This window comes from Notolepis coatsorum (assembly GCF_963971535.1).
Source record: "Notolepis coatsorum genome assembly, chromosome: 9".
Taxonomy (NCBI): domain Eukaryota; kingdom Metazoa; phylum Chordata; class Actinopteri; order Aulopiformes; family Paralepididae; genus Notolepis; species Notolepis coatsorum.
In genome coordinates, this window is record NC_140173.1 from 70,127,810 (window position 1) to 70,155,273 (window position 27,464).

At 46.7% G+C, this 27,464-nt stretch overlaps 1 protein-coding gene across 1 annotated transcript in view; it reads right to left on the reverse strand.

The window, feature by feature from the left end:
• The window catches only part of asrgl1 (asparaginase and isoaspartyl peptidase 1), a gene marked incomplete at its 3' end in the record, with an annotated part of 69,941 nt that extends 42,759 nt beyond the window's left edge, over positions 1-27,182 (reverse strand). The window contains exons 1-2 of the mRNA XM_084321005.1: positions 27,112-27,182; positions 23,137-23,343 (exon numbers count right to left, since the gene is read on the reverse strand). Of these exons, the coding sequence (XP_084177131.1) occupies positions 23,137-23,323 (187 nt within the window). The 5' untranslated portion in view covers positions 23,324-23,343; positions 27,112-27,182. The remainder of the gene's footprint in view (positions 1-23,136; positions 23,344-27,111) is intronic.
• Positions 27,183-27,464: the final 282 nt, after the last annotated feature.

The following is a 27,464-nucleotide window of genomic DNA, read 5'->3' on the forward strand; positions in this document are numbered from 1 at the left end:
AGCTTGTTAGTCTCCCCTCTAGCTTCCCTGTTAGCCCAGTTTAGCTTCCTTGTTAGTCCTGTTTAGCTCCCTTGTTAGCCTGTTACTCCCCTGTTTAGCTTGTTAGTCTCCCCGGTTAGCTCCCCTGGTTGCTTCCCGTTTTGCCCTGTTTGACCCCCCTGTAGCTAGCCATGCCCTGGCAGCTAACCCAGTCCCTCAGCAGAGCCCCTATCTGCTAGCTTAGCCCCGGCTGCTGGCACAGCCTCTATGTTTATGCAGCCTTGCAGCTGGCATAGGCCCTGTAGCTAGCCAGGCCCAAGCAGCTAACCCGGTCCCTCTGCATGGCCTCCACTTTTTGTGTAGTTTATCCCTCTGCTAGGACTGCCCTTTCAGCTAGCAAGGTCAGTTTATCTCACACAGCTAGGACTGTCCTTCCAGCTAGCTTGTTCTCTCATGCTGGTCCAGCCCTGTCTGCCAGCCTAGCTCCGGCAGCTAGCGCAGTCTCTATGTTGATGTAGCAGTACAGCTAGCATAGGCCCTGTAGCTATCAGTGCCCTGGCAGCTACCCTTTCCCTCTGCTAGCCTGGCTCCGGCAGCTTGCGCAGCCTCTATGTTGATGTAGCAGTACAGCTAGCATAGGCCCTGTAGCTATCAGTGCCCTGGCAGCTAACCTTCCCTCTGCTAGCCCTTTCCCGGTGCTACCATGGTTACCCCTTAGCTACCCTGCTTGCCCCTCAGTTCCTCTAGACCAGTTGCTCTAGACCAGTTCTCTAGACCCAGTTCCTCTAGACCAGTTCCTCTAGACCAGTTCTCTAGACCAGTTCTCTAGACCAGTTCTCTAAACCAGTTCTCTAGACCAGTTCTCTTGCCCAGTTCGCTAGACTAGTTCTCTAGACCTAGTTCCTCTAGACCAGTTCCCCCAGTTGCCCCTCCGCTACCCTAGTTACCCCTCGGCGACCCTGTTTCTTTTGCTAGCCCCACTCTTGTGGTGGCTTCCCCTGCTGGCTTGGCCAGTACCTCTTGTTTTGCCCCCTGCCACTCTGTCTGTATTTGTTTTGGGTCGCCGGGTGGCTCCCGTTGAGGGGGGGGTACTGTGAGGTTTTGCCCGCTGCTCACCACCTTTTCTCTGTTTCTTTAAGCCTATACTGTTTATTTTCCCCTCTCACTCACTCTCTCTAGCCCCCACCCTCTCGTTCTTTACTCTCGTTTACTCTCAGTGGCCACACCTGGACTATTATCAATTACCTCTCGCACCTGTGGTGGCAGGCTAATTAGTTCCCCTGTGGGCTTTAAATACCAGGGCTCTTCCCCTCGTTTCGGCGTGGGGTCGTGTTGTATACTTGCCGAGTCATATTCTCTAAACATCTAGACTTTTTCGGGAGATCCTCTGTCTGCCTATGCTGTTTTATCTCCGGCGTGAGACGAGGTGCAAGCTTTGGCCACCTGTCGCCGTTTGCCTGGAGGGAGACATTGTACTGCGCTCTCTAATCCTCTACGGGAGGTATTCCAGTGTTCCACTCCAGACCAGCGCGCCAGATGCGCTCAAGCCTTCGTCTGCTGTCGCCGTAGCCTGTGGAGGAGACTGTTCTGCGCTCCCTGTAACTTCCACGGGAGGCACCCCAGCGTTCCACTGCAGACCCCAGCGCAGCTGTTCGTCCTGACGCACATCCAGACCAGCGCGCCAGATGCGCTCAAGCCTTCGTCTGCTGTCGCCGTAGCCTGTGGAGGAGACTGTTCTGCGCTCCCTGTAACTTCCACGGGAGGCACCCCAGCGTTCCACTGCAGACCCCAGCGCAGCTGTTCGTCCTGACGCACATCTAGACCAACGCGCATCTTCCGGACCCTCGGGCTTGGCACGCTCTCCAGTCACCAGCGCGCAACGCGCATCTGCAAGGGCTTGGCACGCTCTCCAGTCACCAGCGCGCAACGCGCATCTTCAAGGGCTTGGCACGCTCTCCAGTCTCCAGCGCGCAACGCGCATCTTCAAGGGCTTGGCACGCTCTCCAGTCTCCAGCGCGCAACGCGCATCTTCAAGGGCTTGGCACGCTCTCCAGTCTCCAGCGCGCAACGCGCATCTTCCAAAGATCCTTGTGCTTGGCACACTCCTCCTCGCAGACGCACCCCGATGCGTCTCTCTGTTCCGACGCGCACACCAAGGTGTGGCGCGCACTCTGTTCCTCGGCTCCGACAGCGGCTACCCGGTGGACGACACCCTCGCCACCGCCACTGTTCCGACGCGCACACCAAGGTGTGGCGCGCACTCTGTTCCTCGGCTCCGACAGCGGCTACCCGGTGGACGACACCCTCGCCACCGCCACTGTTCCGACGCGCACACCAAGGTGTGGCGCGCACTCTGTTCCTCGGCTCCGACAGTCGGCTACCCGGTGGACGACACCCTCGCCACCGCCACTGTTCCAGCACTCTGTCCCTCGGCTCGGACAGCCAGCCACCCGGTGGCGATTGCCCCCGTTCCCGCTGCTGTCCCTGTACCTTTACGCATACGCCTGGGTGAGTTTTGATTGTGATGTCACTCACTCAGCGTAGTGCCCTTGCCCCCGTTCCCGCTGCTGTCCCTGTACCTTTACGCATACGCCTGGGTGAGTTTTGATTGTGATGTCACTCACTCAGCGTAATGCCTCTTGCCCCCGTTCCCGCTGCTGTCCCTGTACCTTTACGCATACGCCTGGGTGAGTTTTGATTGTGATGTCACTCACTCAACGTAATGCCCCTTGCCCTCGTCCCGCAGCTGTTCCTGTACCATTACGCATACGCCTGGGTGAGTTTTGATTGTGATGTCACTCACCCAGCGTATTGCCTCCTTTTGTTCTCACTTAGTTATTAGTTTGGACATTTCATCTCCCACTCTGTTTTGTTCTCTCGTGGATATTATTTTGGACATTTCATCTCCCACTGTGTGTTTGTTCACACGAAGATAGTATTTACTTTGTTACTTTGTTATTTGGACTGTTCTGCATCTGCTCTGTTTGTTCCCTTTGAATATTAACCCTCTCCTCTGTTCTGCAGAGCGGCCCAGATGTTTTCCCACCAGTCCCCAGTTCCTCCCTGTCCCCAGCCCGCCTCCGCGGTTCTCTGTCCCCAGTTCCTCCCTGTTCCCCAGCCCGCCTCCGCGGGCCTCAGTCCCCTCTGTCTCTAGTTCTCCCCTTCTAGTTCCACCTAGTTCCTTGTCCCTAGTTCTCCTAGTCCCCAGTTCTCCTGTTCCCTAGCTCTCCTTGTCCCGACCTCTCCTAGTCTCTAGTTCCTCTGTTTCTTTAAGCCTTCCCCTAGCGTTCCTTTAATGTTCCCCTAGCGTTCCTTTAACCTTCCCTTAGTGTTCCCCTTTTCCTGCCCGCCTCTTAAAGGCACCTTTACCTTCCCCTCTTGTGTTATTCCAGTGTTTTGTGTTTTCTCCCTTAAAGGGACAGTGCCCTTTTTCCCTGTTCTAAATAAATATCTGTTTCTTGGCAAACCATCATACCTGTCTTGTGTTGTGCGATTGGGGTCGGTTACAAACCATAACATATTCCTTGTACAATATGCATTGAATATCCCTTCTAGTCTACTGAACATCCCATAATAGTCTCCATTCTACCATTGGACGAGACCTTGGTGCCAGGTCGCCATACCCCTCAGACCAGGTTCAATCGTACCGCTCAACATGTATGGACAAGTCCTAGTTCCGCGTAGGAATATGTCTACCGCACCACTAATGGTACTATTTGTTCATAGTGCGCTATTAAAGTAGAGCTTTCTTTTAGTCCAGTTCCTTACCCTCCAACAGAGTGACAGACGCAAAAGCCTCCCCGCGAACCACGTGTGGGCAGTAAGGCCAATTCGGCCCAGTATCGGCATTGAGACATCGTGTATATTAATATTTGAATAGTCATATTTGGCACTATATCGTCGAGTTGGACGTATTCTATTAAGCTAATAATAGTCTATTCATATGTAGTGCCTCGTGCGGTAAGAGTTCTATAGTAATCAGCACCCCCATCGTTTCGGGCATCAGCTGGATGCTTATCCAGGGTGGTTGACCCCACGTGAAGCTGCACCCGAGGAGCTCCAGGCCAAAGAGCGAGTGGACCTGTATATTGGATTATTCTACCGACGACGGCTAGCCTTCCCCGGCTTGGATTATGCTTTGAGTACTTTGATTATTCTATGGATAAAGGCCAACACTGCGGTGTGTTGGAAATACCCCCCCCGGAGAGGACGACAGGTGAGGAGACGCTCTACACGACGAAGTCGCCTCACGTCTCTCCATCGTGGACCGGAGGACGCCGGCCACAGAGAGTCCAACTGCTTTCATCTGTGGATCGAGGATCGCTGGGCACCGGGTCGCACGACTGTGGGCTCTCCCAGGATACCCTCGGCCAGACGGGATACAGCCAGACTCTACCCCCCCCCTCCAGCTGTCCTACAAGCAGTCGGAACCTTCCCCTAGTGTATCCAGCTATATAATCATTCAAGTATCATTGCTATTGTTCCCTAAATATTCCAGGTTGTATATTTGCTTCCTGCGCAATCAGAGATTGGACATTCGATATTGATCTACCTACGAATACTCATTTGCCATAAAAGTGCATACTATTTCAAATCATAAATGTAATTAAGTGATCGTTGTACATACCTTTTGCTATGTATTATTATTAAACGCAGACTTTCGACTTGGTACATTTGTGTTGGATCCGTTTCATCAGGTGGGAGTGTTTATCATAATTATTTATACCTAGTACTGGGTGGCCAGAGTCTAAAGTACAAGAGGTAGTGGTAGTAAGTATCATATCTAACAATACAGTCAGGGAATTGTACCCCTCAGTTAAAATTGGTCCTTCGAGCCGGAGGGTAATCAGTGTAATATTAATATAGTGTTATTAATATTAAAATGGCCTATGATGAACACTCCACGAAACGATCCTCCTAACCAACAACGCCCGCGGCGCAAACGACAGCTCCCTCAGTACCTAGAGGCTTACGCTGTCAGTCAACAACCTAGTCTTCTACCAACAGTAAACGCGGTAAAACTAGAAAGTAAAATTATGTCTAACCCTAACGACCAGGCTACCCCGACCATAGAGCCCCCTATGGGTTCTAACGTAACTGACCCAGCTCACGGTGGGGACCAGGGGGAACCAGACATGACTTTACACCCCGCCAATACCGAAGAAGTAGTCCCCGACGAGTCCCGGGAGGAAGACAACACTACCGAGAGAGAACTCGGCACGGAAGAAGATGAGGAGAGCACCGTGGAGATAGAGCTCCAAGACTCCGCACGGAGTACCCCAAGGGACGGCTCCCCTATACAACCGTCTTCTCCCAGCGAGGCAGAGAGGACACTACAGCAGGCATTCCTCGTCAGCCTGAAAGCCTCTACTGAACGCGATAGACTCCAGGGTGAACGCGATCGATTGCAGATACAGCAACGGAGCGAAGAAGAGCACATACGCCTGGAAATAAGACGCATTCAGATGGAAGAGAATATGGCAAGAGACCGGGCCGACGCCCAGCGCGCCGCCACCGGTGCCCAGAGAGAATCGGATCTCACCAAGCGCGAAGCCGAGCGCGACAGAGCACAAGCGCAACTAATAGAACAGCTGATCAGAAGGACAACACCCCCTCCCTCCACCAGAGGCTCCAGGAACTCGTCTAGACATCACTCCAGGGCGGCATCCCCTAGCCGAGTAAGCAACCCTGAACTTGACCAACAGACGAGGTCTATACCCCCCGCAGACCCCCTTCCCCAACCGGTCCAAGCGAGACCCAGCCACCGGGAAGGAGCAGCATACACTGCGGAGAGGCTAAATCAGAGACTACAAGCCCTGGATGACCTAACGGAAGACGAAGAGGAAGAGGAGGAGAACCACGCCCGACGACAGCACAGTACTCTACCGGACCAGGAGGTCCAGTACAGCCCAGGCTATACCCCCGCGGAGCTGCGCTACAGACCCCCGACGCTATTCACGGGTGAGCACGACGCACGACCCGCACCGAGGAACAGCACCTGGACCAGCGGGCCATGGTACACAGCCGGTACCAGCCCACGCCAAGGAGCAGGAGGAGACTCGCCTAGGAGGCCTCTCCCCCAACGCTCGCCGATGTATCAACAATCCGCGTCATACATTGGCACACCTATGGTACCAGACTTCACCCAGGAGAACCGGGCCCAGTATACGGAGCTCCGCATGTGTCTGGAGACAATGTTGGTGGATGTCATTGATGAACGCCATAAATACGCGATACTACTGAAGCATTTAAAGGTACCCCGCGCGCACAACATAGCGCTCGCCTACGCCACTTCCACGACCCCATACACCGCAGCGCTGGTAGCGTTGGACCAGAGATATGGACGTATATGGGATTACGTGATCCAGGAGATCAGGCACATCGACCGCCTACCCCCAGCAACAGACAATCGAGCACTGGACGACCTGTCCATCAGAGTGCAGTCCCTAGTAGGGATGCTGGGAGCGCAGAGGGAAAAGGGTAGGCATGAACTATACGCCAACTCAAATGTAGAGAGGATCTTGGAGAAGCTACCGCCCGCCCGACAGGAGCGCTTTAGGCGGCAGAGAGACCACCGAGACCCTAATGGCCCCGAACCGAACCTCCTCGATCTAGCCGACTTCCTGGCGAGAGAAGTCAGCAGCTTACGGCTAGATACATTCGGACGGAGCACCCCTGGCTCCAGAGAAGGAACCAGGAGACTAAATGATGGAAGAAGATAGTGTGCCCCTACTGTGAGAAAGAACACTGGCTGTCACAATGTGACTCATTCCCCAAGATGAATGCGGAGGAAGCGAGTCAATGGATAAAGTCCAACAGACGCTGTTTTCGCTTTACGCGATCACACATGGCAGCCGAATGCCGCTTAAAGAAAAAGTGCAGTCGGTGCGATGGAGCCCATCTGGACATACTCCACGACAGTAACAGATGGCGGCCTCCACCCGCACCATCCAGCAGCAAAGCAAGCGTCATGTACATCGACCCCGCCAGCAGCAGCGGAGCCAGAGTGCTCTTAAAGGTAGTCCGTGTGACATTGAGATACCAGAATAAAGTCATGGACACTTACGCCGTCCTTGATGACGGGTCAGAGAAGACCCTTCTGCTCGCGTCCGCTGCGGCCCAGCTAGGGCTGCGGGGGAGCGAAAACCAAATGACAATTCGGACAATAAGAAGAGATTTGAAAACGATAAAGGGCGAGAATGTCTCATTCTCTATCGCAGCAAGCGGCCAGCCCGAGCGACGGTACAGGATTACAGACGCTTTCACCAGCCAAGAAATAGGACTCTCGCGGTACACATACCCCGTAGCCAAGCTGATGGAGAAATATGTACATCTACGCAAGCTACCGATCCCACTCATAGACGGTGCTACCCCGACACTGTTGATAGGCTCCGACCATGCAGACCTCATTGTCCCGATAGACCGGGTTCATACCGGACCCAGAGGCTGTCCTGCAGCAGTCGAGACCCGCCTAGGATGGACTCTCCAAGGCCCACTCGCCAAATCTCTCAACCGAACCACAGCCACTAGCTGTCTCCACTCCCGAGTCACAGAGGGAGACACCGCACTCCTGCAGCATGTAGAGAGGCTATGGACCTTAGAACAAATGCCCTTTAAGAACGAAAAGAAAGACATTCACTCTAAAGACGACATCTACGCCATTAACCTCCTCGAGACGGGAACAAAGAGAGTCCCAGTCAGCGGCGTGTTGAGATACGCCACGCCACTCCTGCGGCGGGAAGGGATGCCTACCTTTCACGCAAAGAAAGACGCCACAGAGCGGTACCTACTAAACACAGAGCGGCGCTTAGCCAAGGACCCCGCCCAAGAAAGTGTATACCGCGCTGAGATTGAGAAGCTCATCACAGCGGGACACGTCACAAAGATTGACATTAAAGAGGCCGACCAGACGACTGAATCGTGGTACGTGCCCCACCACAAGGTTCATCACAACGGCAAAGACCGCATCGTGTTTAACTGCAGCTACCAGATCGGATCCCAAAATCTGAACAAAGAGCTATTGCCCGGTCCTACACTCGGCCCCTCCCTACTAGGCGTACTACTCCGCTTCCGCCAGGACAAGGTGGCTATCAGCGGGGATATCAAAGGGATGTTCCTGCAGGTGAGATTAGTAGAGGAGGACAAGCCCCTGTTGCGGTTCCTATGGAGAGAGAGGCCAGGAGATGAGCACCCAGCCATCTACCAATGGGAAGTCCTCCCTTTCGGAACTACATGCAGCCCATGCTGTGCTACATTTGCACTACAGAGACATGTCGCAGAGGACCCAGCAGCGGACGAAGAGGTCCGACACAGTGTGAAGAACAGCTTCTACGTAGATAACTGTCTACAAAGCGTTTCGACCCAGGAAGAAGCCGAGGCTCTCCTACATAAACTCCGCGCCTCTCTGATCAAAGGCGGCTTTGATCTCAGGCAGTGGGCCAGCAGCGACCCGCACGTACTGCGCAGCCTCTCCTCCGAGGACAAGGCAGCGAGCAGCGAGACCTGGATGGCCACAATCCCAGGAGAAGCCCAAGAGATGACACTAGGACTAGTGTGGCGCTTCAAAACAGATTCGCTCCACTATAGACACAAACCCCTGACCACGGAGCAGGGAAGGTCGACGGCAATACCGACCACCAGACGGAGTGTGTACAGAACACTCGCCCGACAATATGACCCGTTAGGATGTATACTACCGTACACCACCAGGGCAAAGATGATTGTACGAGCATTGTGGGACAAGGACCAGGGCTGGGACGACCCCATTCCCGCACACCTTGCATCCACCTGGAGAGAGTGGGAGATGGAACTCCACTCACTCCCAGGCGTTAATATACGCCGAAGCTACTTCCCACCCACGGTGAGGCCAGAGACATGTAAAATGGATTTACACGTCTTCAGTGACGCCTCCGAGGTCACCTACGGATCAGTAGCCTACTTGCGGGCCCAAGAAGAGGGGGGAGAGATCTACACAGCATTCATCCTCGCCCGCTCGAGAATAGCCCCACGCAAGCAACAGTCTATCCCACGTCTAGAGCTCTGCGCAGCCCTCGCAGGAGCGCATCTAGCCACGCTCATCCAACGTGAGCTCACCATTCCGGTGCATAGAACAATCCTGTGGTCAGATTCCACGACAGTACTCGCCTGGATCAAATCGGATTCATGCAAATACAAAGTCTTCGTGGGAGTCAGAGTCACTGAGATTCAAGAGTTAACCGGAGAGTTAACCGGAGAAGCAAACTGGCGCTATGTTGATACAAAACACAACCCAGCTGACGTCATCACCCGGGGAATGTCCCTAGATGACTTAACCCGTCATAACATCTACAGTGACGGACCAGCATTCCTCAAGCTCCCGGAAGGAGATTGGCCCACGCCCACCCCGAGGGAAGCAAGTGACGAGGAGGCTGAGAATAAGAAACCCATGTTCTGTGGATTGAGCACTGTTGTCTCCGCAGACCCCAACATAGACGATTGCATTACCATAGAGAGTGCGCAGCAACGGACATTCCTGCGGCACCACCCAGAGATTAAGTCCCCCGCTGATATGTCAGCAGCTGACTACGAGGAAGCAGAACTGCTTCTACTGCAACGAGCCCAGAGAGACTCGTTCCCCGATGAACTAGACTGTCTACAGGGAGGAAAGCCTGTCCCATCAGACAGCAGATTGATTCATCTGGCCCCCGAGAGTGACACACATACCCTCATCAGAGTGGGTGGTCGCCTGCGGAGAGCCCCCAATTTACCGGATGACATTAAGTACCCGATCGTATTGAACAGCCGACACAAGGTCACAGAGCTGATTATAAAGAAATACGACGAGGATGTACACCACGCAGGAGCAGAGAGAGTCTTCGCGGAAATCAGACGTCGTTACTGGATACTTCAAGGAAGAGAGGCGGTGCGACGCTTCCAGCGAACCTGTCTAGACTGCCGAAAGTGGCGCGCGCAGCCCAGCATACCACGGATGGCTGACCTACCTCCATGTCGCCTCCGACTCGGCGACAAGCCATTCCACTCAACAAGCATGGACTGTTTTGGCCCGCTGCACATAAAGAAAGGAAGAGGCACCGAGAAGCGGTGGGGTATTGTATTCAAATGCATGACCACCAGAGCGATACATATCGAGCTCCTTCCGACCATGAGCGCAGACTCATTCCTTATGGCCTTCCGAAGATTCACATCACGGAAAGGAAAACCGTCTACATTATTGTCCGATCACGGGACAAACTTCAAAGGCGGAGAAAGAGAGCTGAGGGAGAGCTTCCAAGCTATGGGCCCAGAACTTAAGACCCACCTCGCTCCAGCCCAGATTGACTTCCAATTCAACCCCCCAAACGCACCCCACTTCGGTGGAACTTGGGAACGAGAAGTACGTTCTATAAAGACAGCCCTGTACGCAGTACTTGGGGCCCAGACTGTGGCGGAAGAAGTCCTAATGACAGTCCTCACGGAGATTGAGGGAGTATTGAACTCAAAGCCCCTCGGTTACGTCTCCAGTGATGTAGCAGATGTCGACCCAGTCACCCCCAACACCCTCCTGATGGGGCGGCTAGATCCCGCGTTACCCCAGACAATGTACCGGCCTGAAGAAGCGAACGGCCGACGAATGTGGAGGTACAGCCAAGTATTAGCCGACAAGTTTTGGAGCAGTTTCCTACTGCACTACCTACCGTCTCTACAGACCCGCCAGAAGTGGGTAAAAGAGAGAGACAATTTGACGGAAGGAACAGTCGTCATGATTATTGACCAGTCACTACCCAGAGCTATGTGGCCGGCTGGCCGCGTAAGCAAAGTGATCACCGGTGCCGATGGCAAGGTCCGAGCAGCTGAAGTACTCGTCCAGGGGCGCATTTACACCCGTCCTGTGGCGAGGCTCATAGAACTGCCCCGACTCCCAGACACAATCGATGATGACCATGACCCTATGACTTTGTGAGTTGACTGACCCTTACAGCGAACCCTTGAGTGGTGGACAGTGCGGTTAATCTGTCTCTGCTTAACTAATTGGGTTGGGACAAATTAGGGGGCGGCTGTTCTGAAGGATCAGATTAAACCGAATATATATATTTATTTATATATATATATTTAATTGTATTTGTATATCCCCTGATATCCCTTGTATATTCCTTGTACAATATGCATTGAATATCCCTTCTAGTCTACTGAACATCCCATAATAGTCTCCATTCTACCATTGGACGAGACCTTGGTGCCAGGTCGCCATACCCCTCAGACCAGGTTCAATCGTACCGCTCAACATGTATGGACAAGTCCTAGTTCCGCGTAGGAATATGTCTACCGCACCACTAATGGTACTATTTGTTCATAGTGCGTATATATACTGCGCTATTAAAGTAGAGCTTTCTTTTAGTCCAGTTCCTTACCCTCCAACAGAGTGACAGACGCAAAAGCCTCCCCGAGAACCACATGTGGGCAGTAAGGCCAATTCGGCCCAGTATCGGCATTGAGACATCGTGTATATTAATATTTGAATAGTCATATTTGGCACTATATCGTCGAGTTGGACGTATTCTATTAAGCTAATAATAGTCTATTCATATGTAGTGCCTCGTGCGGTAAGAGTTCTATAGTAATCAGCACCCCCATCGTTTCGGGCATCAGCTGGACGCTTATCCAGGGTGGTTGACCCCACGTGAAGCTGCACCCGAGGAGCTCCAGGCCAAAGAGCGAGTGGACCTGTATATTGGATTATTCTACCGACGACGGCTAGCCTTCCCCGGCTTGGATTATGCTTTGAGTACTTTGATTATTCTATGGATAAAGGCCAACACTGCGGTGTGTTGGAAATACCCCCCCCCGGAAAGGACGACAGGTGAGGAGACGCTCTACACGACGAGGTCGCCTCACGTCTCTCCATCGTGGACCGGAGGACGCCGGCCACAGAGAGTCCAACTGCTTTCATCTGTGGATCGAGGATCGCTGGGCACCGGGTCGCACGACTGTGGGCTCTCCCAGGATACCCTCGGCCAGACGGGATACAGCCAGACTCTACCCCCCCCCTCCAGCTGTCCTACAAGCAGTCGGAACCTTCCCCTAGTGTATCCAGCTATATAATCATTCAAGTATCATTGCTATTGTTCCCTAAATATTCCAGGTTGTATATTTGCTTCCTGCGCAATCAGAGATTGGACATTCGATATTGATCTACCTACGAATACTCATTTGCCATAAAAGTGCATACTATTTCAAATCATAAATGTAATTAAGTGATCGTTGTACATACCTTTTGCTATGTATTATTATTAAACGCAGACTTTCGACTTGGTACATTTGTGTTGGATCCGTTTCATCAGGTGGGAGTGTTTATCATAATTATTTATACCTAGTACTGGGTGGCCAGAGTCTAAAGTACAAGAGGTAGTGGTAGTAAGTATCATATCTAACAATACAGTCAGGGAATTGTACCCCTCAGTTACAGTACCCGTTTTATAAAAGCAACAGCTCACTTCAGGCCGTGGCATATGGTTATTATATCACAGAGATATGGTTATTATATCACAGCTATATGGTTATTATATCACAGCGATATGGTTATTATATCACAGCGATATGGTTATTATATCACAGCTATATGGTTATTATATCACATGTAGTTATTATATCACAGCGATATGGTTATTATATCACAGCTATATGGTTATTATATCACATGTGGTTATTATATCACAGCTATATTGTTATTATATCACACTTCCGGTTTAGCTGCAATATGTAGCGCACGCATTTGGTTATAGCTCCGCTCCCGTTAACGTTAATTTCGTTTAAATACCTTATTTGGACAATACCAAAAGAGATTAAACCACATCGTATGTATTGATAAGACCTTCTACTAACTATATCAAAAGACAACATGGATAAGGATAAGAAAAAGAGTGGAAAGAAACAAGAAACAGCAATTGCAACGGCGCAGATTGAAACACGTTCAAGAAAAATAACAGGCGACGCTGCGGCAGATCCGTCGGTGACAAGCCCCGACGAGGGGAATATAAAGGAGAATACACCGGGACCAACGACTACTGGCCCCGAGAGGGAGACAATAGATGACAACATAACAGGAACAACAGGAAAAAGTACCGTGAGAGATAAAGCAGGTGATTTTGAGAAGATAATAGCAAACAAATCCATCGGATCCCTCACTACACCCATATCATCAACTGACACAAGCAGTGCAATTACACCACCCGACTTCAACTCACTGACTATCCTGATGAAAGAACAGATGGTCGCTTTCAAATTACACGTTGCACACATCGATACTAAATTCGAACACATCGATGCTAAACTCGAAGAGGTTATGAGAGCGGTCGCTGCACAGTCCATGCGAATCACGACAGTGGAGAATACGGTGACAGAAATTACACGGGCAGTCAAAGAGAACGAGAACATCATCAACGTTGGTTTGACAGAGGTAACAAAGGAGATAAAAAGGGTGGAAGAGGCATGCCGGAGGAAAATACAAGAAGTTAAAGATGAAGCGATGGAGAGGCTACTCGAAACCCAACGCTACTACAAGCTAAATAACATCCGCATTGTAGGACTAGATGAATCAGTCAATTGCGCAGACGACAAGTTTCCAACAGTGCTATCAGAGATTTTGGGTAACAACTTTCTAAACACAGAGCCGATAGTGGACCAAGCTTACAGAATCGGTACTCGGGATCAAAGAAGAAACGGACCAAGAGTCATCATTGTTACTCTGCGCAAGACGGCAATAAGAGATGACATCATCAAAATTGCTCGCAACCAAAGGGGAAAGCTGAAACATGGTGAAAACCCAATATTTATCTACGAGGATCTTTGCAAAGAGGCCATCGCTCAGCGTTTCCCCTACAAGGAGGTGATGCAGAAATTGTTCAAGTCTGGCCTCAAACCAAGGCTAGTATACCCGGTGCTATTATCGATCGTGGGCAGTGACGGCCGTAGGTTAGGATTACACACGCCTAAAGAAGCCGAGGAATACTGGAATCTACATGGAGCAGAACCCCCAAGGCAGACCGAAACACTGTCTATCAACAGATAAGCCTTCTCATCTCTATCTTTCTCTGTGTATATCAGTATTAGAATGACTTTATCCGGGCTCAACAAAAGTAGCAGATGATATGCATGCCGGCTACACCAAGGCATAATGTGTATAATATGATTCGTAATGCATTATATTTTTAGACCTCTGGTCTCCGTGGAGACAAGAATATATCATTGACACTAAGAACAATCTGGAATATTCTGGGCTCATCGCTCGACTGCTCTGGGTCACTCAGAAATATCCCGAAAATACAAGTAGTCATGAACCCTGGGTAGGAAGATCATTCTGGAACATAACAGCAGTCTGTTAGTATATACTAGTGTATTCTACAACCTTCTAGAATATAATGCACCATTACAACGAAGGCCTGCAACTCTAACATTAACATCCGGTGTGTATAAGCATAAGCATATGATCAATTGACTGAAGTTTAATCAGGCCTTAATAAGACTTTAAAAAAAAATCAACCACACCTAAACGTATGAGCACAACAAGGTTATTCTAATAATTTAAATAATCACTCCACTGATGTAGAGATTGGCACATTGTAGCTCTAAAAGTCTCTGTTTTTCTCTTTTATCTATTTACTCAATTCTGTTCTAGTGGCTTCTCCACGTTGAGTTTTATTCTATCTCTCACTCCTTTTTTTCTCTTTTATCTTACATTGTTCTTTGCCATTGTTCTTCCTATTAAGGTGTTAATGTTTCTCTACAATCTTTTCCTTTTTTCTGATGTTTCCTACATAAGTTAGTAGAAGGTTCAAATGAATATATCGATGAAAGTGTATTATTATTTTTTTTCATTTTTCATAATATTTCATTACAGTAAGGGAAGGCGCAAGACCAAAAGCGACATTCTATTGAATTAGAATGAAAATGTTAGATCCTATGGCAATTAGCATAGGAAGATTAGGATTACAAAGCTCAGTTTGGGCAATCCGGTGGCCTAAGGGAGGGAGTCATATGCAGAGGATGTGTTTTTGGAACACAGGCCTGTACGACTCTCTGGGTGAGGGGAAAAAAGGGGATTTTTATTTGTATATATATATGTTTTTAAGCTCGGCTCTCAACGGGACCTCAATAATTGGATGTTCATCTATTGTAGCTTCGCACTCCAGAAGCATTACCAAAAACTACACAAAAACATGTATAGATTATGGCTAGTTTGAATATAATGATATGGAACACTGGTGGGATAAACAAACAACACAAACGCAAAAGCGTGCTCACACTGATGAAAAAAGAACATGTGGACGTGGCTCTACTAAGCGAAACGCACATTTTAGAGGAAGACATAGATACGTTAGCGGATAACACATATCATAATATTAGTCACTCTTCTTTTGGTACGAGAACTCGAGGTGTAGCCATAGTCGTCAGATGTAAGTTAAATATTGAATTAAAGGGGGTATGGTCGGATGCGGATGGGCGTATAACTATAGCTAGGATTGTACACAATAACAGGAAAATAGCGTTGGCAGCGGTATATGCCCCAAATTTGTACAAAGAGGGTTTCTTCACTACACTAACCGATGAAATGTTAAACCATCCCGATTACTCATTTATAATAGGTGCGGATTTTAATGCCATTTGGAATCCAAGGATGGACAAATCTTACCTCGCCTTTTTCATCTAAAGCATTAAAGGATTGGTCAAAGATTACAGGTGTAAATTATTTATGGCGTTCACTTAATCCCACGACCCAAAAGTACTCTTGTCGATCGGCGAGACATAACACATTATCCAGAATTGATTATGTCTTTGCATCCCCGAGACTATTTGATAAATATGAAGTGGAAATGACACCCAATGCACTATCAGATCACTGTTATTTACTCCTAAATGCAACATTTGGTATACTATCTTCCCGGGCCCCAAGATGGTGTTTTAATTCGATGCTGCTTAATAACAAGGAATTCATTACACAACTCAAAGAAGCTCTCATTGTATTCCTACGGGAGAATGCAAACTCGGTGCAAGACCCCAGAATAATATGGATGTCGGTAAAGGGTATGATCAAGGATTTCACTGATAGATTTTCCTCCATAATGCGCAAGAATCAATGCACAAAACTGTCTGAACTGGAAACGCTTTACTCAACGTTATTTAATTCTTTAAAATACAACAACTCAACTAGACTAGAAAATCAAGTTAACGTACTAAAAACAGAGATCAATGCCATATACAGACAACAATCGGAAATGCAAATACGCAGCACAAGACAACAGCAGTACTCCCAAGGTTCTAAACCTAGTCACCTATTAGCCATGCGATTAAGAATTAATGCAAAATTTGCAGATATAACTATCATTAGAGCACAACAAGTACTTGAAACAGACCCCAAAATAATAAACGATACATTCAAAGAATTCTACTCCGACTTATATAAATCAGAAACGACCTTCGATCAAAACAAAATGGACACATATCTTAATCAAATTATTCTCCCTAAACTTTCAGAGGATGACGCTAAACAGTTAGAAACACCGATCACACTAGAGGAACTCAAGAAGGCCATATCCGAAATGCAAAATGGTAAAACTCCTGGAAGAGACGGTATCCCATCAGAAATGTACCTTTCTTGTTGGGACATAATTGGACCCTTATTACTAAATATGATCTTATACTCAGTCAAGGAGGGGAGCTTCCATAAAAACGACAATATTGCACTCATTTCAGTCCTTCTCAAAAAAGACAAAGACCCCACCGAGTGCGGTAGTTACAGACCCTTAAGCCTCCTCGGAACCGATGTCAAACTGTACTCTAAGGTATTAGCCATCAGATTATAAAAGCATATGACGTCTTTAGTTCATCCGGACCAAACTGGCTTCATAAGAGGTCGCCTGATCACTGATAACATAAGACGAATACTGCACGTACTAGATGCAGACAAGGACGACACCATACCTAAGGCAATGCTGTCCCTGGATGCTATGAAAGCCTTTGACAGGCTGGAATGGTCGTATCTATGGGCAGTACTAGAAAGGATGGGGTTAGGAAAAGGATTCATTGATATGATTAAAGTATTATACAAAGACCCATCGGCCATGATTACAACAGGTACATTCATCTCCAAAATCTTTCCGGTATCACGCTCAGCCAGACAGGGTTGCCCTCTTAGTCCCGGACTATTCGATCTATCATTAGAGCCTTTAGCACAATATATAAGACAATCCCAATCCATAGAACCAATCGTAATCAAGGGCACACAACATAAAATTTGTTTATATGCGGACGACGTAATATTGTTCATGCAAAGCCCCAACACCACATTGCCTCATCTACTCAAGTTGATTGAGAACTTTGGTGATTTATCGGGATTTAAAATAAATTGGCCGAAGTCGGCTTTCCTTCCACTTAACACCCATGCAAAAAAAGATACAACCCTCCCAGGTGAGATACCTATGGTAAAACATTTTAGATTCTTGGGTGTGGAAATATTCCCCACCATAAGACAAACGGTGAAGCACAATTACACAAAAATACAGAACAAAATCAAAGACGACCTGGACAGGTGGGCAAAACTTAAAAACTCAGTACAGGCAAGGGTATCAATAGTTAAGATGGATGTACTACCTAGAATCAACTTCATCAGTTCAATGCTACCATTACCCCCTCCAGAGGGTTACTGGAAAAGATTACACTCCTCCACATACAGATTTATTTGGAATAACAAACCATAAAAAGATCCACCGCACAGAGAAATAAAGCAGACGGTGGCATGGCAGTTCCAGATTTTTTCCAATATTTTAAGGCGTACACATTAAGACCATTGACAATATGGTTTGATCCCCAAGCATTAGTATCCTGGAGAAAATTGGAAGAAAACATAGTAGCCCCACATAGACTGAAGGACATAGCACACACTAAACTACCAATCAAGCACTGTGAGCGGAAATTTGGCCCCATAATTACCCATGCGATCCGGATATGGCGTGAAACACAAAAAAAATATCCTAACCCACAAAAATGGCACAATCACACTCCCTTATTCAATAACAATGCACTCTTAATTGAAAAACGTCCTATAAGATTCCCTATATGGGAAGAGCAAGGCATACACTCATTAGGGGATGTTTTTAACAACCAGGGTTTTTGTAGTTATAGAGAGATATGCACAAAATGTAATCTCACCGAGTCCACATGGCTTTTTTACTTACAGTTACAGCTATGTTTGAAGTCTCACGGTGTTCCATTAGACATACCAGTTGAACACCACAGATACCACAAATTCTTCTATGAAAGAGAGACATCGAGAGGTTTTGTATCAGGTTTTTATTATCAATTACTAACGTCCTCGTATGAAACCCTCCAACTAGACTCTGTCTGGAGGAGGGATATACCAGACCTGGAAAGTGACTTTGATTGGCAAGGAGCATGGGCAAATGTCCGTCTTACATCAAGGAACCCGGACCATCAACAAATCAATCTTAACTATATTCACAGGACATACTTGACTCCTATAAGACTGAACAGAATGGGTCTTAAACAAGACTTAAAATGCTCCCAATGTACAAATGGAGACAAAGGGACATTTATGCACATGTATTGGGACTGCCCACCAGTTAAGGCATTCTGGAAAGATGAATTATCAAAACTCGTATCTTGGAATATACCAGTACACCCCTCTGTATTACTATTGAATGATGTTTTTGAGTTTGCAGTAAATCCACAGCTAAAGAGATTGGTTTTATCGGGTATCACAGTAGCTAAAAAACTGATCGCATCACGCTGGTTTCAACCGGAAAAAATGTGCCGGAAGGTTTGGTTTCTTACATATCTCGATGTGATTTATCAAGAAATATCTACAGCAAGAATTCTGGGTCTCAACGAATCCAAAATGTCAATGTGGTTAGAAGTGGTGGAGAGAATAAAAGCTAGCTTATAATGGTAGTGTCTGGTTAGGAGTGAGGGATAATGGAGGTACTATCCAAGGAGGGGTCCGGGAGGGGGGGGGGGTTCGAGCTGGAGCATATGTGTGTAGGGTTTTAGATAATAGGTATTAGGGGTATATCCTGTATAAGACATTGGTATAATTGGTAATTTCGTTGGATATACACTGTATACGGTAAAATATTATTATATACTTTTTTTTGTTTTCTGTTTCTGTACTTGCATGTCATTTTAGCCACCTTAATTGTTAGTTTCATTATGCATTGTGTGTTGAGTACTGACTTTTAATAATTTTGTTTTGCAATAATAAAAAAAAAAAAAAAAAAAAATTATATCACATGTGGTTATTATATCACAGCTATATGGTTATTATATCACATGTGGTTATTATATCACAGCTATATGGTTATTATATCACATGTGGTTATTATATCACAGCTATATGGTTATTATATCACATGTGGTTATTATATCACAGCTATATGGTTATTATATCACATGCAGTGATGCCGGTAACGCGTTACTAAGTAACGCGTTATTGTAATCTGATTACTTTCCCCCGAAAATAGTAATCTAACGCGTTAATCTTTAAAAGCCAGTAATCTGATTGCAGTTACTTGTCCAAGTGGCTGTGCATTACTATTTCGTTACTATCTCATCATAAATTCATAATGCAGGTGGAATGCAGTATTTTATTTCGTTTTCGACAGTCAAAAATACATTTTGAGCTGTTTTTCTTTTGGGAGTGACGTAGTGTGGCAGTGAAAGGGTTACACAATAATGTGTCCCCGCGGCGTGACTGGACACTCTGTCTGTGAGTGACATCTGCTTTGGTACAATCACATTCCCCATCCACAGTCTGCGAATCAGAGGCAGAGTAGGGCGGGTCTTCACAGCACGTCATGTGACATATGCGCCAATCGTGTGACAGCAGGGCTCCGTCGTCGGAGAATTCCACCCCAAAACGCTTGGCAAAATTAAAAGTGAGTTTCTGTTCAGACTTCCATCCCAAAACGCTCGTATAGCCTCAGTCACTACTTCATGTTCATATGCGGAGGAAACAAAATACTGTCTACCGCTAAAAACAGCACATCCAATTGCATTGAAAGCATCTGGAATCACAACACTGGGGGACCCTGATGTAAACAAGACAAAAGTCTTTCTCTGGTCTGCATCCCCTTAACAATTGTATGTATTGAGCTGTACTGTACTGTACCCATTCTGCAATCTGTTAATAAAGTTTTCATTCATTCATTCATTCATTCACTAGCCGACGCTTCGACTAGGTACAGGAGGACTCGGAGGCCAGCCAAACAGCAAAAGAGAGAGATTGTTTCTTTCCCTTTTGATTAATGTATATTTGATGGTGGCAGAGCAAAAGCTCTTATTTGCCAGATTTACAGTTAATTTACATGTTAAAGAGAGACTGATTGTATGTTTATAGAGAGACATTTATAAAAACAATTTAATAGTTACAGTTGATATAATTGAATAGTTCAGCCTGCATTTGTTAGATGTGAATGGATATACACTGGTTTTGTAAAACCACTGGCTGGCTGCTCTAATGCTGTGAGCATCATAGACTGTTGCTTTACCATACTTGATGGTACAGAAGCTGAAGCACTAGTTTAACAATTTACGTTATGTGCAGAGAAACAAGTTAAAAACAATTTATGCACTTTCAATAAAGCGTTTAAAAAAAAAACGGTTGGGGGAACGACGACGACTTCGTAACCTAGTTACTTTCAAAGTAACTAAGTTACTCTGATAATCAAGTAATCAGTAAAGTAACTTGGATTACTTTTTAAAGGAGTAATCAATAATCAGTAATCGGATTACTTTTACAAGTAATCTGTGGCATCACTGATCACATGTGGTTATTATATCACATGTGGTTATTATATCACAGCTATATGGTTATTATTATATCACAGCTATATCTCTGCTTCACATCGGGCTGAGCTACGCCCCTTAGCTGTGATATAATAACCACTAAGCTATTGCAGTAGTACAGGTTCCGCACTGCGGCTTTAAAACAAACAAACAAACAAACAAACATACAAAAGAAAACAGTGTCAGTTATGAAAATGTAAAGAGTGAATTATGGAGCTATTGACTATATATTCAAAACTACCTCCCCTGAACTCCTTCTATTGTTTTCAATAAATACAACTGCTATAACTGCGCGTCCCTGACGCCATGCTATTTATAATGTATAGGAGGAGCCAGTGCATGGATGCAGTTTGCACACTTAAGGGAAGGTAGACAGAAATGGCACATAATGGTCTGAGCTGCGTTTCCACTGCACCTCCGCGTCACATTGAGCTCATGGGAGAGAGAGCGGGGGGATAAAATGAATGAATGTGGATGAGAGCCTTGTGGTTGTAGCTACGGATGTGGGGGTGCCGGAGACATGATCCAATAGACCTTTATACGCCTGAGTCTCCTCAACACGAAGAGAACAATCCCAGTCGATCAGGACTTTCTCGGTCAATCTATAGTCACTTTTCCGCACCTACTCCCGAACTCTGCATGCGCAGATTGATAAACCTAGATCTCTGGACAATCCAGAGAGACTCACCAGTGGGCAATCTGCGCATGTAATAATGTCAAGGCTCTCATCCACATTCATTCATTTTCTCCCCCCGCCCTCGCTCCCATGAGCTCAATGTAACGCGGAAGTGCAGTGGTCTATAGTATTAACCCCTCTCCCAACATCTTGGAATTTGAGAATTCAATGACCATTTTGCTATATCATCATTAGAAATGTTCAGCTCTCAAAGTTCTATGTTGATCGCTCGAGTCCTTTCTCACCACAACCCCTGCTGTTCCTCATGCAGGCTCCAGATAGTTCAGCCAACAGACCTTTCTCACCACAACTCCTGCTGTTCCTCATGCAGGCTCCAGATAGTTCAGCCAACAGTCCTTTCTCACCACAACTCCTGCTGTTCCTCATGCAGGCTCCAGATAGTTCAGCCAACAGTCCTTTCTCACCACAACTCCTGCTGTTCCTCATGCAGGCTCCAGATAGTTCAGCCAACAGTCCTTTCTCACCACAACCCCTGCTGTTCCTCATGCAGGCTCCAGATAGTTCAGCCAACAGACCTTTCTCACCACAACTCCTGCTGTTCCTCATGCAGGCTCCAGATAGTTCAGCCAACAGTCCTTTCTCACCACAACTCCTGCTGTTCCTCATGCAGGCTCCAGATAGTTCAGCCAACAGTCCTTTCTCACCACAACCCCTGCTGTTCCTCATGCAGGCTCCAGATAGTTCAGCCAACAGTCCTTTCTCACCACAACCCCTGCTGTTCCTCATGCAGGCTCCAGATAGTTCAGCCAACAGTCCTTTCTCACCACAACCCCTGCTGTTCCTCATGCAGGCTCCAGATAGTTCAGCCAACAGTCCTTTCTCACCACAACCCCTGCTGTTCCTCATGCAGGCTCCAGATAGTTCAGCCAACAGTCCTTTCTCACCACAACCCCTGCTGTTCCTCATGCAGGCTCCAGATAGTTCAGCCAACAGTCCTTTCTCACCACAACCCCTGCTGTTCCTCATGCAGGCTCCAGATAGTTCAGCCAACAGTCCTTTCTCACCACAACCCCTGCTGTTCCTCATGCAGGCTCCAGATAGTTCAGCCAACAGACCTTTCTCACCACAACTCCTGCTGTTCCTCATGCAGGCTCCAGATAGTTCAGCCAACAGACCGATACAAAGTCAATGGGGTTGCGCTCAATCATCACAATCATCATCAGAATGTTCACTTCTCAAAGTTCTATCTCACACGTGAAATTGTATATAGACGGTTTTCAACTTGTCAGCAGAACCAAACATTGTAGAACGGAGTGCATTTCATTTCCTGTCGGCTAATGGATACTAGTGTAACCGAGTGGATTTGAACCTGGGACCATATATGATCCATACAGGCGGCTGCACTAACCAGCTGAGCTAAAAGGTCAGACCCGTTAGCAGGTGCTGGTTGACTGCGACCGACGCGTTAGTAGTTTACATTAGCAAATACTGTGACGGGGACATAAACTTGGGTCTCTGAGCTGTTCCCTAGCAACGCAAGTCCCACTGAAAGGGTTAAGGTGTTTCATGAAAAATGGGGCCATGGTCGAGAGTCCCCTGGCCCCTGCAGTAAGCTATATGTGGCCTATTGTGTTCAGCAGATTGTAGGGACTCGATTTATCCCCTGTGTGTGTCAGTGGATTGTTTACCGGCGTTGAAAGCGGGGTTGTTCTCCAGCAGCGTGACGGCCTCCACCACCGCGTCCACGGCGCTGCCACTCCCCTGCAGGACCGCGTACCCACCCCGGGCCGCCGCTCTGACCCCCGCGGAGGACAACTCTGCCCGCTCTTTAGGGATATGTCCCGCCCCTCCATGGACCACGACCACTGGCAGCATGTCAATCAACCCGGGATGGACTGAGGAGAGAGATAACAGGTAAAATAGTGTTAGATATTGATTGATTGATTGATTGAAAACTTTATTAACAGATTGCAGAATGGGTACAGTACAGTACAGCTCAATACACACAATTGTTAAGGGGATGCAGACCAGAGAAAGACTTTCGTCTTGTTTACATCAGGGTCCCCCATTTTCAATTCATCGTAACATATATGACATACATGACATACAGATAGACAGTACTGCTACATCTATACATTTATGACATACCAGATTTGCAAATACAGTACTGTTTGTGATACGAAAAGAGTCCAGAAAAGAAGTATATACATTTGACGTAGAAACTGTACATTGGAGGAGGTTGGGTAGGTGGGGGGGGTACTGTACATTGGAGGTGGTTGGGTGGGGGGGGGGTTGGGTAGGAGTGGGGGGGAGGTTGGGTAGGACGGGTGGGTGGGGGACACTGTACAACTGTACAAGCAACACTGTACATTGGAATATTGACAAGTTGGAATATTGGAAGTTGGAATATTGACATTTTTACTGTACATTAGAGGGGGTTGTGTTAGGACATTTACAGGGGCCAGTTTCGAATTGCAGTCTCCCGTAGGTGTTTTTTTAGAGTGTTTTTGAAAGTGGGTAGTGATTCACATTCCTTTACAGCTTTGGGTAGTGCGTTCCACATTGATGTGGCATAATTGCTAAACGTGTTTAGTCCCTTGTTTGAGCCGAATCTGGGTTTAACATGATTTGTGGAGCTCCCTCTGGTGTTGTGATCGTGGTATTCACTGACCTTTGGGAAGTATTTTGACATGTACATGGGTACCTTGGTCGTGTAGTGTATCTTGTAGACCAGGCCCATTGCAAGTTGCTGTACTCTGTCGTCTACTCTAAGCCATCCTAGGTTGTCAAAGTGGGCAGGGGTGAGGTGGGTTCTAAGAGTAAGGTCAAGCAGTAGTCTGACCAGTTTGTTTTGAGATGTTTGTAATTTTGTTTTTAGCGCCTTTGAGGTGCTTTGGTACCATGAGGTGCAAGCATAGTCGTAGTACCCTTGAATGAGTGCTCCTGCCAGAGTCTTCAGGGTATTCTTGTTTACCAGTGAGGAGATCCGGTACAAGAATCGAGTTTGTTGGTTGACTTTTTTTATTACATTGGATGCCATTTTGTCACAGGAAAGATTTGCCTCTAGGATGGAACCCAGGTAGGTAATATCTTCTTTCCTTGTGACAATATTGTCACCCACTGTAACTGAGAAGCCGTCGGTCTTACTGAGTTTGTTATTTGAACCAAAGAAAATGGACTCTGTTTTGCCCATGTGTAATGATAGTTTGTTATCAGCGAGCCATATGCAGATTTTGCCTAGTTCCGAGCTGAGGGTTTTTTCAACCTGTAACTTGTTCTTGTCAGAGACCAGCAGGGCTGAGTCGGCCGCAAACAGGAACAAGTTGCAGTCACAAGCTGACGACATGTCATTTGCATAAATTAGGAACAGTAGCGGACCTAGCAGGTGGTGGCAGGAGAAACAGTTGATTTGTGAATTAAAATTCAGTTAGATTCACATATCAACTGCCACTGACTGAACGTGAGTGAGAGGCACGTCTGCCTGAGATGGTATGGTCCTGTAGGGGTGTCTGAAAGTGTTGGTTAATATGTCATTTAAGAAGGATATATAAATGATTTTGACACACTTATTTTTTTTACCTATTTTTTTGGGGGGGGGGGGTGTCTTTCAAATTATTTCTATATTATTTTAGGGGGACAATATTGAGGGGGACATGTCCCCTGCAACCCCCCCCCCCCCAAATCTATGCATATGATCAAGGGGTTTGGAGGAGCGCACAGATGAAGTCAGCCTATGTGTGCTGTAGCCTATACTCTACAATAAAAACAAGAGCTCTAGCCTCATGTGGCTTTGAAAGCACAACACATCTGTAATAACAGTGCATTAACATTTACATTAAGGGTGTAGGGAAGGAGGGGCGGCTACGTGGCGCAGTGGGCAAGGCGCTCGCAACGAATGCTGGAGACTGGGCTCGAACGAGCCCCGCTCTCCACATTGCTTTCAGTTTAGCTGGTCGTCCACAGTAATACACATTGGCCGTATTACGGGGAGGGAAACTGAAGGGTGGGGATCGGGCGTTGTGGACAGCGACTCCTACAGGTCGGTTGGTGCGCCTGCGCAGTATAATCAAGAAGCGACGGGGGCGGGGCCCCTCCAAAAGCCCAGACCCTCGACGCTGAAAGATCGAGCCGCGCAGGTGAAAAGATGCGACGGCTGTTACCTCGAGTATCGGAGGGGACTCGTGCTATGAATGACTTAGTCCACATTGCAGCCAGCTTGTGGGAGGCAAGAAACAACGTTCGAAGACAGGGGAGGGTTGAATTCGACGATATGAAAAATTGGGATGGGAGAAAAATAGAAAATGGGAGAAAAAGTGGATAAAAAAAATAATAAAAAAAGGGTGTAGGGAAGGAGACAAGGGGGCTGAGGTAGTCAGCTCAGACAGGGATTTATTCCAGCCTGTATTCAGACCATTATTCTAATAATAATAATAATTATTATTATTATTATTATTATTATTATTATTATTATTATTATTATTATTATTATTATTATTATTATTATTATTATTATTATTATTATTATTAATTGTATTTATATAGTGTTTTTCTAGACAATCAAAGCACTTAGTATGGTGTAAATTCCCTCCTTCACCACCACTATAGCACCCAACCTTGGGCTACGCAGGCTCATGCTATACCACATGCTATACCACAATGCCACCCGGCACTGTACATTGTCAGTATTCCAATGTACAGTGTACAGTGTCCCCCACCAACCCCCTACCCAACCCCCCCCCCCCCCCCCCCCACCCAACCCCACCCCACCTACCCAACCTCCTCCAATGTACAGTTTCTACGTCAAATGTATATACACTCTTTTTCTGGACACTTTTTGTATCACAAACAGTACTGTATTTGCAAATCTGGTATGTCATAAATGTATAGATGTCATATATGTTATGATGAATTGAAAATGGGGGACCCTGATGTAAACAAGACGAAAGTCTTTCTCTGGTCTGCATCCCCTTAACAATTGTATGTATTGAGCTGTACTGTACTGTACCCATTCTGCAATCTGTTGATAAACTTTTCAATCAATCAATCAATCAATTCAAGCACACATCACACTACACAATGGCAACACTACCATGTTGTTTCTCAAGGTTTACAGTTATCGATTACATTATATAAGCACTGGTGGATTGTTAAACGAATGTTTCAAAGTAGACAAATAATCAAAGGTTTATTGTTGCTTATGATGTAATTAATTATTTTTGAAGAAAAAAGTAGGGGGAGGGGTCTCTAGACCCAGAGCACTTTAGTGACTATAATTATAGTAAAAGTCAAGTCTATTGGAACTGAGCAGGTTTCCTGACCGGAGGATATTATACTTCAGGTGCCGTGCCGATATAGCTTCCAAAATGGAGAATGAAGAATATTATGATCATATAAAAAAAATATATATATATATACAAATAAGAATGAAAATGTGTAAATGTCTCTCGACTCTCTCCACAGTTTTCACAACTATACTTCGCTTGTTTGGCTACAGTTCTCTTGCTGGTACACCTTTCATTTACAGCTGGTCCGCGCAGTGCAAAATCAAAAGATTCGCAGACCAGTCATTGTATATAGGCTAATGCGATCATCATGTCTATAATTATGTAGGCTATATAATCACATGTTGTATACTATTCTTGTTAAATAGCCTAGTTGTTTACCAGAATCAAATGAATCGTCCGAGCTCCGAGGATCCTTGTGCAATAAAAAGCAGCTCTGCGATCTACAGCACAGCCCCACCACGGCAGGGAAGCGACGTCTATCGAGACACGTCACAGAAAATGGACGCATCACGATGTCAAAATAAAAGTCCTGTATATTGCACGTCTACTACACACATCTACTGTCTCTCTCTAACCCTGCTGCGGTCTCTCCTGGGCCGCGGCAACATCACGGAATAGAGAATACAGCAAACTTCTCACGCGGGAGTCTGCTAGACTTCAGGGATATCATTTACATGTCGCGTGTGTGATTCAACATGCATATTGAAACTGTATTAAAATCATAAAATTAA